Source organism: Strigops habroptila, chromosome 2 (genome assembly GCF_004027225.2).
Source record: "Strigops habroptila isolate Jane chromosome 2, bStrHab1.2.pri, whole genome shotgun sequence".
Taxonomy (NCBI): domain Eukaryota; kingdom Metazoa; phylum Chordata; class Aves; order Psittaciformes; family Psittacidae; genus Strigops; species Strigops habroptila.
The window spans coordinates 119321562-119335094 of record NC_044278.2 but is presented as its reverse complement, the minus strand read 5'-3'; the positions used below and the strand labels follow the sequence as shown (position 1 = coordinate 119335094).

General features: G+C 48.9%; 1 protein-coding gene across 1 annotated transcript in view; it reads left to right on the top strand.

Moving 5' to 3' along the window:
• The first annotated feature begins 55 nt into the window (after window positions 1-55).
• Window positions 56-13533, top strand: part of USP35 (ubiquitin specific peptidase 35) — a 30806-nt gene continuing 17328 nt past the window's right edge. The window contains exons 1-3 of the mRNA XM_030476341.1: window positions 56-126; window positions 10545-11241; window positions 12701-12836. Coding sequence (XP_030332201.1) covers window positions 10560-11241; window positions 12701-12836 — 818 coding nt within the window. The 5' untranslated portion in view covers window positions 56-126; window positions 10545-10559. The remainder of the gene's footprint in view (window positions 127-10544; window positions 11242-12700; window positions 12837-13533) is intronic.

Genomic DNA, 13533 nt, shown 5'->3' with positions numbered 1-13533 from the left:
CGGCCCGGCCCGGCCGCGCTGGGATTTGTAGTTCGCACCGGGCTTGGCCCTGCCCCGGCGCTTCCCGCGGGACTGCGGCTCGGAGCCGGACACGCCGCAGGGAGACGGGACCGGCCCCGGCGGGAGGTAACGCGGAGCGGGAGGGCAGGGGCTGTGGGGATGGGCAGGGGAATGGGGGGCTTGGGAGGGGTGCGCGGGGTGAGTGGTGAAGGAGGGGTGCTTGGTAATGGGGTGCGGGAGGGATGCTCAGGGTGAGGGATGCAGAAGTAACGGGGAATGGGATGTAGGAAGGATGCTCAAAGGGAGGGATGAGCTGCGGGAGGGTGCGCGGGGGTCGGGATGCTGGAGGGATGCAGGAGAGATAGTTGGGTAAAGAGGTGCAGGAGGGGTGCTCAGATGCGGGGTACGGGAGGGGTGCTCAAAGGGCGGGGTGCTCGAGGGATGAGATGCAGGAGGGATGCTCGGGGATCGGGATTTTGGAGAGATGCTCAGGGTGAGGGATGAAGGAGAGGTACTTGCATAAACAGGTGAAGGAGGGATGCTCAGGAGTCAGGATGCAGAAGTCTCAGGGAAAGGGGTGCAGGAGGGATGCTCAAGCAGAGAGATGCTCAAGGGAAGAGATGCAGGAAGGGTTCTTTGGGTTTAGGATGCTGGAGGAATGCTCAGGGTGAGGGATGCAGGAGAGATAGTTGGGAAAAGGGGTGCAGGAGGGGTGCTCAGAGGGAGGGGTGCTCAAGGGATGAGATGCAGAAGGAATGCTTGGGGTCGGGATGTTGGAGGGATGCTGAGGGTGAGGGATGAAGGAGGGGTACTTGGGTAAAGGGGTGCAGGAGGGAAATTTTGGGGAAAGGGCTGCAGCAGGGGTGCTCAAAGGGAGGGGTGCTAGAGCAAAGAGATGCTGGAGGGATGCAGGAGGAGTGCACAGGAGAAGGGATGCAGGAGGGATGCTCGGGGGTCGGGATGCTTGGGGTCAGGATGCTGGAGGAATGTTTGGGGGTCGGGATGCCAGAGGGGTGCTCAGGAGAAGGGACGCAGGAGGGGCAATTGGGGAAAGGGAGGCAGGACGGATGGTCGGGGTGAGGGATACAGGAGGGGTGCGCAGGGGAAGAGATGCAGAAGAGAAGTCTTAAGGAAATGGGTGCAGAAAGGATGCTCAAAGGGAGGGATGCTCAGGGAAGAGATGCAGGAGGGATGCTCAGGGGTTGGGATGCTGGAGGGATGCTCGGCTTGAGGGATGCAGGAGGGTGCTCAGGGGTCGGGATGCAGAAGGGAAGTCTCAGGGGAAGGGTGCAGGAGGGATGCTCAAAGGGAGGGATGCTTGGGGGAAGACATGCAGGAGGGAGGCTCTCGGGTTGGGATGCTCAGGGATCGGGATGCTCAGGGATCAGGATGCTCAGAGGTCTGGATGCTGGAGTGACGCCTGGGGTGAAGGATGCAGGAGGGATGCTCAAGGGAAGAGATGCAGGAGATGCTCAGGGGTTGGTTTGCTCAGGGTCAGGATGCTGGAGGGGTGCTCGGGGGAAGGGGTGCATAAGGGATACTCAGAGGGAGGAATGCTTAGTGGTTGGGATGCAGGAGATTGTTCAAGGGTTGAAATGCAAGCAGGATCCTTGGGGTCACAATGCAGAAGGGATGTTCAGGGATCAGGATGAAGGAAGGAGCTGGGAGTAAGGGATGCTTGGGGGTCGGGATGCAGTCAGGGTTCTCAGGAGCTGGGATGCTTAGAGGGAGGGATGCTTGGGAGGGATACTCGGGATGATGCTCAAAGGTTGGGATGTAGAAGCAGGCTTGGAGGGAGGTATGCAGGAGAGGTGGTTGGAGTAAGGGCTGCTCAGAGGGCTGAAATGCAGGAAGGATGCTCAGGGGAGGTGTGCTTGGAGGGAGGGGTTCAGGGGAGAGGCCCAGGATTCAGGATTCCAGGAGACATGCTCAGATAGAGGGATGGTCTGTGGTCAGGATGCAGGAGGGAACCCTGGAGGAGGGATGCTCGAGGATTTGGATGTTTCAGTGGCAGGGTATAGGGGGATGCTTGGGGGGAGATACAGGATCAACACTGGTAGGTGGGGGTGTGTGTGCATTCCCCTGGTGCCTGCAGGGCTTTCAAACCTGTTACGAGAAACTGGCCAAGATGGTTCAGGTTTTCCCCAGGGAAACTGGCCTGGGAGGAGACACCCAGGGATGTTCCCATCCCATCCCATCCCAACACCCTAAAAGTGAGAGTCAAGTTCAGATCCAAACCCCTTTCAGGTTACATCTACCCTTGGTTGGGCTTTGTGGGCATTACTAAAGGATAAAAGCATCACCAAAAACTTGGAGATCTCTGTATCTCCAAGCAGTGAGGCAGCATCTGATGAATCCCAGTGTTAACCCTCAGTCCAATATGCTTTGGCAAACAGGACATGGTTTTTCCTTGGTCTGTATCCAGGGGTTTAATTTCTTTACACAGACAAGAGCAGACAGAAATCTGAAGAAAGAAGAGTGATGTTAATGCTATAAATACCTTCAAGAAAACAACCAGCTTTCCGGAGTAGATGTATTTACAGCCTCCAGGGATGATAATAGAAAAGACATTGGTCTGAAGGTCAGGGCAGGATCTGGGGACTCCTAGCATAAAGCCCTATGGAAGTAGGGGAGCACGGCCCTGGCTGAGAGCTCTGGCTCAGCCTGGAGAGGAGAAGGCTTTTGGGGGAAGAAAAGGAAGATGTCTGCATGTGGGGAACGTGAGGAGGAGTGGCCACGTTGGGATAAACTGACCTTGTGCGGACAGGACAAAGCTTTGGGGCATCCAATGCCAAATGTATTCAGTAAATTAAGAAGCAGCTGGGGAGGGTTATTTTTGTCTGTGGTTGGTGCTGGGCTTAGTGGTTTGTAATGGTTAGAGCAAGTCCTGCCCTATGTGCCTTTCTCTGCTGCTAGTTTAAAGGCAAGGGGGAGAGGAATTTAATTCTCTATGTCTTGCCTTCTGCATCCATACCATAGCTGAGCTGATAATAGGCTAGTGGTGGTTTTGAGATGCTTTATTAGAACAGGATACCAGTAGGTTTTAGAGATGCATTTATGTAGCTGTTGACTGGAGGGGAGGAATGGAGCTGGGAGGAGGAGGCTGGAGAAAGAGAGGATGAAATGTTAGAGCCTTGGGCTTTATTTGGTATTACTGCACTGATCACTCTGACATGCAGCCAAAGCCCTTTTTTTATTCAATGACTGAGTGCCCAACTGCAAAAAGCAGAGAGAAAGAGAAGAAACCAATCGATTTGTGTGCACCAAAGAGATCAAAAACGAAGCACTGGGGAAATAAGAAAGTAAGCTGGCTAAGAGAGATGGGTTCAGGTAGGGCAGCGGCCCAGCACTGTCACCAATGAATTAAGGCCATGGTAAGTCACTTGGAGATGGCTGATAGAGTTGTACGGTGTGGTCAAACATATTTATAATGGTTTAGAGGAAAAAGGAATGGTGAAATGCATGGCACTGCAGAAGAAAGAAGGGTCCTTAGTGGCGTAAAACATCAACAGATTTTGATAAAGGTAGGGACTACTATATGGTAAATTTAGGCTGATTGATTGCCTTTTATTTGCATAAGGAGTGATGGATTCAAACTGAAACAGGGGAAGTTCAGGTTAGATATAAGGAAGAAGTTCTTCCCTGTGAGGGTGCTGAGGCGCTGGCACAGACTTTTCCCAGAGAAGCTGTGGCTGCCCCATCCGTGGCAGTGTTCAAGGCCAGGTTGGACACAGGGGCTTGGAGCAACCTGCTCTAGTGGAAGGTGTCCCTGCCCGTGGCAGGGGGTTGGAACTGGATGAGCTTTAAGGTCCCTTCAACCCAAACTGGTCTGATTCTATGATTCTATTTAGCTACATTTTCGGAACCCCTTGGAAAATTATGTGGCCACAGGAGAGAAACTCACTATTCCCAAGGTGGAGCTCCTGATGTACAGCAAATCCATGCAAAATGCCAACATTTGGGTGATGATGCTCAAATAAATCTCCACTTTCTGGAGAGGACAGAAAGCTGCTGAACAGGGTGAAAGGTCCTGCAGCACGTGAGGATAACCTGCTCCAAATCTGCTACTGCCTGAGTATGAAGGGGGATCTCCATCAGTGCTGTACTAAAGGGCAGCTCTGATTCAGAGCCACAAAGGACAGGAAAGCACGAGGAGCCTTGCCAGCCAAAAGTAATTAGCTCTAGTGAGTAGGAGACACACAACACAAAGTACAGGCTGTCACTGGAAAGCAGTTTGGGACAGGAAGTGAAGAATATGTGATCTCCTTGAAAAGAGAAGGGAAATTTGGGAAGGCAGATTATAATTACACACAAAAATATTTGGCCAGGCTTCTGTGCTGGCAGTTTTTCCCTGTTACGAGTGCAGATGGGGAGAGTCTCACTTCTGCTTCCAAAGGGGTATTTAATTGGATTTTTCTGCAGTTATTAGCTCTGAGTTTCTGCCCAGACCTCATAGAAATGGGCCTGATCCTCTGCTCTGCCATGGCACTTTGTTGGGTGCAACTCAGAGAGCAGCTGAAGTGAGCAAAGTAAGGTAGAGCATTGCCATTAATGTATTTGCAGGTCTGGGGAGGTTTGGGTGCTGGCTCTGCCGTAACTTATTGCATCTCCTGCAGTCCTGATCCAGCTCTGGGGCAACAGCACAAGAGGGATGTGGAGCTGTTGGAGCAAGGCCAGAGGAGGCCCCGGAGCTGCTGCGAGGGCTGGAGCAGCTCTGCTCTGGAGCCAGGCTGAGAGAGCTGGGCTGGGGCAGCCTGGAGAAGAGAAGGCTCCTGAAGGGGAGCCCTTAGAGCAGCTCCAGTGCCTAAAGGGGCTCCAGGAAACCTGGAGAGGGGCTTTGGACAAGGGCCTGTAGGGACAGGCCAAGGGGAATGGCTTTAACCTGCCAGAGGGGAGATTGAGATGAGCTCTGAGGCAGAAGCTCTTCCCTGTGAGGGTGCTGAGGCGCTGGCACAGACTTTTCCCAGAGAAGCTGTGGCTGCCCCATCCCTGGCAGTGTTCAAGGCCAGGTTGGACACAGGGGCTTGGAGCAACCTGCTCTAGTGGAAGGTGTCCCTGCCCGTGGCAGGGGGTTGGAACTGGATGAGTTTTAAGGTCCCTTCAACCCAAACCAGTCTGTGGTTCTATGATTCTATGAAATTTGGATGTGCCTCAATATTTCATATGGCTGCAACAGCACGAATGATACCTGCCGTGTCACTTATGTGAGATATGTATTCCCTTGTGTATCTTCCTATAGATACAGTTTGCAGGCCAGTGGGCTCCATTTTAGCTGAAGCCTCGAGGTATTATTATTGTGAAAATAATGTATAAGACTGAGGTTTTAGAGAATAATGAGTAGCTGGATGTGAAATAATAAAGAAGTAGAGAGAAGAAACGATTGTGTCATTGGGAGGACTTAAGATAGAAACCACAGCATTAAGTCACTGTGAGTGCTTGATGTATGCACAGAGGTTCATTGAACTGGAATCACATCAGTTACATTAATGTAACTGGAATCACATCAGTTACATTAATTAAGGTTATTTAGTCAGAAAAACTAGATCTCAGCTAAATGAAGAGTATAACCAGATGTGTAAATGATAATAGATCATGGGGAGGCAGAAGTAGGAGGTGCAGTACCATGGATGAGGGCCCAGCAGTGGCTTTGTTTGGTAATTTCCAGCTCTGTAGGGAAATTGCCATTACTTCCTAGTTATTTAAAGAGCTTTTTTTAGCCTTTTGGAAGAATAGTCACAAGGAAGTGGTAATAATGACTGTCTGTGACTGACTGATACCTGCTGCTCAGGCTGCATCTATTGGATGTGGTAATGAGGAGTCGCAGGCTGTGGTTTCCCATCCTTGGCTGGATGAACAGGCAGGTGCTTTGGACCAAAAATAACCCCCTTTGCCTGTGAATTAAGGGGAAAAACATCATTAGGACACAGTTACTTTAATGCTCCTGGCAAGCAGACCTAGAGAGATATGTGACACAGGGGATGGTCCTTTTCAGAAGTTGAATACCAAGTCATGGCAAATTTTGTACCAATCTTAGAGCATCCAGTATTGTTTGTGCAGTATTTTGTGCTCTAGCAAGGCATTGCGTGCACTTCCTTCCATCCTGCAGCAGCTCAGCATGCTGCAGAATTGAGCCCTAATTGCCTGGCTGCCTGGAGGATGCAGCAGGAGGAGCAGTAATGCCTTGGCTGACATAAAAGAAACCATTTCAGCAGGAGTTAAGGACAGTAAAAGGTGAGTCTCGTCTCTATACTTCCAGGCCCCCAGGGAATTCAGGGAAGTAGATCACTATTTCTTCTTCTTCTTTGTAAGCAAGAAGCAAATCACTTTATTTAGCAGTTTGTGTTTGATGGTGGGATTTTTTTCTTCCTTTAGTGGTATTTATCTAGCTAGAAATGATGCCATTGTAGGAAATGTGCTGAATTTATTACCAAGATTTCTTAATGCTAAGGGACATCTTGGATCTATCTTTTCAGAGGTCTGTAAGATGTGGGGTGTGGGAACTGATACTGCATTCTGCAAAAGATCCTAAGGAGCCTTTACTGGCAATCTGCTGCTGGCAGGGATAGGGGAATGAATTGATTTAGCAATAATTGGATAGACTTCAATTGAAATGAATCCTAACTAAAGAGAAAACACAGGCAGAAGATAAATATAACGACACCTCTGAACAGTGCAGATTATGAAGCTGAGACCCAAGCAAAGCCCAAGGTCACTTTTCATCCTGAGGTTGGAGTTGGGATTGGGTTTTTTGCAGTTTACTTGGTTTAGAGAGTGAAGCTGAGCCGGTCAATGCTCTCTTGGCTTAAATTCCTCTTCCCTCTCTGGTTTCTAGAGCACGGCTGGGTATCTGTCCTTGCAAGGGCACATCTCATGGGCAGCAATACCTGTTGCAAGTGTTGGTGAAACACTTCATTTTATTTGTGGCTTTAGATGGAATTTGAGTCTGGAGCCAGAGCTGCAGTCTTTAACAGCACCCTTTTTATTCTGAGGGGGCATGGGAGGAGGTACAGTGTCTATTTGTGAATGCAGTGTGTGGTACCTCATGCCATCAAGACTTGTTGATGTGCCAGGTAGAACAGAGAGTGACTTCAGGACAGTTTTCTAGGTCTGAGCATCTGCATGGCAAGGATGGGATAGGGAGACATAGGATGAGAAAGGGAGGCATCCGTTGTCCAAAACACATCTCCCTTTCCAGCGCATCTTCAAAAATCAAGAAGGATTATGTTTGAACCTAGTTTTGTCAGCCTTCCTTTGGTTCTTGGGATAACCATAGAGCACATCCTCTCGGAAGCTGTGTCTGGCACATGAAAGATGTGACTGGGAATGACCAGAGTTCATTTACCAAGGGTAAATCATGCCTGACCTATGTGATATCCTATAGGGATGGTCTGGTAGATCTGTGGGTGAGGGGAGAATAGCGGATGCTGTCTTTGACTTCAGTAAGGCTTTCGAGGTGATGTCCTGCAGCATCCTTGTACTGAAGACACAAGAGAAACTGCAGTCTAGATGGGTGGACTGGTTGGGTAGGAAACTGTCTGGAACTATCTGGCGACCTTTCCTGTTTAATATTTCTATCAACAACCTGGAGGAGAAGATGGAATTCACCTCATCAGACCTGTGAGTGACACCAAACTTGGAATAGTCAGTATCATTGAAGGTAGGGCTGCCATACAGGGACAGGAGGGGGCTGACAAGAACCTCATGAGATTCAATAAGTGCAAATGCAATAAGTCCTGCACTTGGAATGGACTTAACTGGCATGGATTCACCCGGGATGGACTAACTCACCCTCTTCCAGCACAGACTAACCCCTTGCACTGGTGAAGGCTGGAGTTTGACTGGTATTGGCCCCCCGAGTGCCTACAAGGCCATTACTGCCCATGGCAGAGGCGTGGGAACTAGATGATCTCAGGGTCCTTTCCAACCCTAACTATTCTGTGATTCTATGATTCAGGAGATGGAACCAGGCTTTCCACAGCAGTGCGTGGCAGGAGAATGGAAAAATCAGACATTGCAATGGGAGTTTCCAACTGGAATTAAGGAAAACCTTCCCACTATGAGCTAATCAGGCCCTGGGCCGGGTTGCCCAGGATGGCTGTATGGTCTCCATCCTGAGATGCTTTCAATACCTAAATGGACAAGGCAATGAACAGCTCAGTATGATTTCAGCTTTGTGCAGGGATTGAACTAGAGACCTCCCAAGGTCCTTTCCCTCCTGATCCTATGATTCTACCCATGTTGCTCCTGCCAATCGCTCACTGGGGGAGCAGAACAGTTGTGCCATTTCACGGGATTCTTTCTTTTCCCTGCAAAGCTCATATTGTACTTTCTGTTTTATGTGAGCTACAGAACAGATGGGAAACTCAAAGCTGCTCTTCAGCTTAATAATTAATACTTTGACCTTCTACAGCATCCTTATGTGCTCCAGGAACTCGGTTCTCTTTCCAAGCAGGAATGAACCAATCCTCCCAACTTTACCTGAGCTGTTACTGCCAGTGAGGAAGATGAAGTGCAGAAAGGTTGTCCCTGCACTTCAGGAGCACTCACTATAGAAGCCTGATTATCTCTTTATTTCAGTATTAAACGGAGGAGAGGCAGGGACCAGATCTCCAAGGCAGCATTCAGCTGCCCAGCAATGAAATTGTCCTTCCCTCTCCTGCAGCTCCCTGGGTTATTTATGACACACTTCCAATTCCTACAACAAATGAGACAGGGATCTTGCAGACAACAGTCTCCTTCTCTGAGTCATTCTCCAGGCAGGTCCTGGGGGGAAAAAGAAAGTTAATGTGAGATCCTTTAAATAATATCTCTCTGAAAGCATCTGGAGCTGTGCTGAGGTTGAATTAGCCATCTTAACTCCTAACCTTTGACATGTTGATGATGTTTCAGTGTAGAATGCTCTTTCAGTGTAGTTTTAAGACTGTGATATTTGTGATTACATATTACAAAGCAACTTGAGTGTTATTTTAATACAGATCTAAGATTATAAATGTCATCTTCTTAGCATCTTCCATCTGGGCTTTGTCTGGTGCATACCCAGGGAGCAGCTTGGTGTACCCTGATACACAGCAGATGCATGGGCTTGTTTGTCCCCGCCTGCTGACACCACAGTAGTTAGAGACGTGGGACTGTGTTATCTAAAGCCCAACCTTGTACTGTAGAGTCCTTTGCAGAGAGCAGAGCATGGACCCTACACAAGGTCAATTCAGTCATAGAATCATAGAATGGTTTGGGTTAGAAAGTTCCTTAAGGTCACCCAGTTCCAACCCCCTGCCATGGGCAGGGACACCTCACACTAGGCCATGTCACCCAAGGCTCTGTCCAACCTGGCCTTGAATACTGCCAGGGATGGAGCATTTACGACTTCTCTGGGCACCCTGTGGCAGCGCCTCACCATCCTCACAGGGAAGAGCTTCTTCCTTATCTCTAACCTGAACTTCCCCTGTTTAAGTTTGAACTCATCACCGCTTGTTCTATCGCTACAGTCCCTGATGAAGAGTCCCTCTCCAGCATCCTTGTAGGCCCCCTTCAGATACTGAAAGGCTAAACTCAGGTGGTTCTCCCTGTGTGCCTTTGAGGTCCTAATGTCAGTATGAAGATGATGCATGCCTTCCTTACCCCTGCCCCATGAATCATTTCAGGCTATAGGCAGGCAAGGAGGTTCTCCAAATGTGCATTTGTGCAGTACATCACACTGGGGGACCTGCTGTGGGTGAAGAAATCTTGGCTGTCTAATTGCATTACTCTGGAATGGGGTTTCTTGTGCGGTAGTGCGTCCAATACCTATGATAGATGCTAGTTATAGATGCTGTTCTGAGCCCTTCCAGGGAAATCCTTAGGGTTTTCTTTAAGCACTCCCTCCTCTAATGCTTTATTGGTGCTGAATTTGGGCTGTGACAAATGGGAAACTGCCTGACTCTGCAGTTTCTCTCTCCTCTTGCTTTGGTCCTGCATACAAATGCAGCAGGTCCCTGGGAAGAAGCCAAGACTGCACCACTTGTCTGGAGTGACTGGCAGCATGGCATGAGTGCCAAATCTACACCCCTGCTGTTGCACAGAGAGCCTGCAATCCCATTGCTGCTTCCCAGGGCTTTACTCTCCTTCCCTGAATGTGAAGACAATCACTGGGAGCATCTTGCCTCTTGAGGATACCTGAGCCTGCAGACACCAGTGAAAGATCTTGACTTTCCCAATTCCTTACTCAACCCCTCCATAGGTCTATGGCACCATCTTGAACTGCTGAACCCATCGAGGCGAGGGAGCTCATCCATCCCTAGGGTCAAGTGTAAGGTTGTAGTTGGTTGTTTACAAGACAAAAATGCTCAGATGTGTGGTTAGTCTGAAGAAGTTCTATGTTTTTGTGTATTAATTGAGTTTGGTGCTTTAGGATGGAGACTTTTCTGAATGCCACCATGGAAAGGGCAGAAGAATTATCACCTTCATAGTGGTCCCACGTCTCTTCTTTGACCTCCCTTGTCAGCCTGGGCTTGAAAGCTCAGCAGACCCTGTTTGAACTAATCTGCTGCTCTTTTCCTCTCTTTCAGCATCTGGGAGCAGAGATGGATAAGATACTGGAAGCCGTGGTGATGTCCTCATACCCCAACAACGTGAAGCAAGGGCTTGTGAGGCGCGTCATCGAGGCAGCGAAGCAGCCCATGGACAGCGAGCAATGCTGGTCCATGCTGGAGCTGTCTACCAAGCTTTATCTCACAGGGGACACCAAGTATAAAAGAGAGATTGGGAAAGAGGTTTTGGAGGTCTACGGCCACTATCACCCAGAGGAGTTTGAGGAGTTCTTCAACGTCCGCTTCCTGCTGAGTCTCCTTCAGGAAGGTTATGGACCTCTGGGGAAGAGAAGCCATTATGTACTCGATTATATCCAATTAGGACTGCAGTTTGTCCTGGAAAGCCCATCAGCAAACAGCATCTTCAGCTTATTGAGGATCGAGGTGCTCCGGAAGGTCTGCGAGAGGCCGAGCCCAAAGCAGTGTGCGAAGATCAGCAAACTCTTAATCCAGCACCCCCAGTGTATTCCCACAGGAAAACACCAGGTCTTGTTCTGTCAGCAGCTGATCCGGTGCATTGGGCAGTTCCAGTGTGTCTCTGAGGGGGAAGAAGCCATCATGGAGTTCTTGGAGCAGGTGAACAAAGTGAGTGGTCTGCTGCAGAGGATCTGGAGGGCTCAGACCTCAGCCATCCTGCCCTCTTTGAAGGAGCTGTTCACCATCATTTCTTCAACAGGTAATGAAAAGAAACAAAAAGAAAACAAAACTAAAAAAGGGATGGGAATGTGAATGTTGGCTGTGATGAAGTTAAATTTGAGTAGTTTGATATCTTGCATGGGTCTCATCCACTCCAGAAGTGCAGGCACAGCTGAAATATAATAAACAAGCATCCCTAAAAGTTACCCAGGGCTTTAAGCTAGGAAAACAATTTGCTCCAAACCTCTGTGTAAAACAGTAAGGCTTTGGGAAGAAGGCAATAAATAGTGAGGGAGCAACGGGGTAGGAACAACATTGAGAATCTCGATGAATGCAGATCTGTTGGCTGTACTGGGATTCACCTAAAAATGCCTTCCAGTACCTAAAGGCAGCCTACAGGAAACCTGGAGAGGGGCTTTGGACAAGGGCCTGGAGGGACAGGCCAAGGGGAATGGCTTTAACCTGCCAGAGGGGAGATTGAGATGAGCTCTGAGGCAGAAGCTCTTCCCTGTGAGGGTGCTGAGGCGCTGGCACAGACTTTTCCCAGAGAAGCTGTGGCTGCCCCATCCCTGGCAGTGTTCAAGGCCAGGTTGGACACAGGGTCTTGGAGCAACCTGCTCTAGTGGAAGATGTTTCTGCCCATGGCAGGGGGTTGGAACTGGATGAGCCTTAAGGTTCCCTCCAACCCAAACCAGTCTGGAATTCTATAATTCTATGAAACCACAGAGTCTGTACACAGGCGTTGTTAACCGCATTGAAATATTTGCAGCAACATTTTGTGCGTTCAGCACTTTCCAGCATCAGCTGAGCTTAATGGAAAGCACTTTATCTGCAGCTGGTGAGTGGGGCTCAAAAGCTTTTAGAAATGTAACTCTCTTATGGGTGACTTGATGGGACCCCACAGCCTGATCCCTATCAGAAACTAGGGATAAAGCTAATGAGTTACTTCTCACTGGTCTAGAGGTAGAAGCCCTACTGTCTCTCTGGAGGGTGGTCATATCTTAAGGTGGGACAGAAGATATTTATCCAACTTCTGGGGCCTTTAGGTTACTACAGAGGGTCTCAGAGCATTTTTAGAGGTACCAGCGCCATGAAAGGCTGGACTCTGCCGGCAGGTGAGCTCCTGCTCCAGCTATTGCTAAGCCCATGAGAAGGGTTTTTCAGTGCCCTCTGTATGAAATCCTCATCCTTTGGAAGGTGCTCCATGAGGCAAACCTGCAGTTGCATCCCACTGCAATTATTTGCAGTACTTAGCATAAAGAGAGGAAATTTGGGATCCAGGATTGGCCAAAGAATGTTCTTGGGCCTTTGATTTCTTCCTCCCTTTGAGCTGTGTATGGCTTCATGCAACAGCCCTTCTGCTATGACCCAGCCTCATTATGCGCTCTATTTATGTAGGCAGAAATGATTTGGCTTTTAGAAACAAGAAATGACCTCATGTGCCTGGTTTTCCTGGTGACTAAGATCTTCATTGCTGGCTCTCGTCCATGTCTTTGCAGAGGAGCAGGAAGCACCATCCAACGCCTTGGCCAGCGTGGTCCAGTTTGTCCCTCTGGAGCTCATGGATGGTGTAATAAGAAACCTAACCAACGATGACAGCATCACTGATGTGCAAATGATGACGGCCATTGGCAGGTAGGAGAGGCTGCATTAGTGAGCATCATTTTCAGTTCAGAGAAAAACCCGCCCCAAAGCTGCTCTTAGTTCCTCTGTGTGGTTTTATCCCAACCAGTTTGGCTGGTGCTGCCTAATGAGCAGTGTGGGGGGAAAAAGGCAACTTCTGGATCCTTCCTTCCAGCTCTGAGGGCCTAGAGAACTAGAATAAAGACTGATTATTATTGTTATAATTAATTTTTTTGATCTGGTGGGTTTTGTTGAGTGTTTTAAGAAATGTAGTGTTACAGGAAGAGGTGATGGGTTCAAACTGAAACAGGGGAAGTTCAGGTTAGATGTAAGGAAGAAGTTCTTTACTGTGAGGGTGATGAGGCACTGGCACAGGATGCCCAGAGAGGTGGTAAATGCTCCATCCCTGGCAGCGTTCAAGGCCAGGTTGGACAGAGCCTTGGGTGACATGGTCTAGTGTGAAGCATCCCTGCCCATGGCAGGGGGTTGGAACTAGATGATCTTAAGGTCCTTTCCAAACCTAACTGTTCTGTGATTCTATGATTCTAAATTGTCTTTTATTCCATATTAATGCCCTCATCGTACCCTTTCCAAGGATGACCTTCATGCTTTTACAAACTTTTAACCTCATAAAGATCCCCTTTGCAGAATTTCATGTTAATATGTCACCCTTCAGAAGGATGCCATCCTAAATCACCAGTCACAGCTA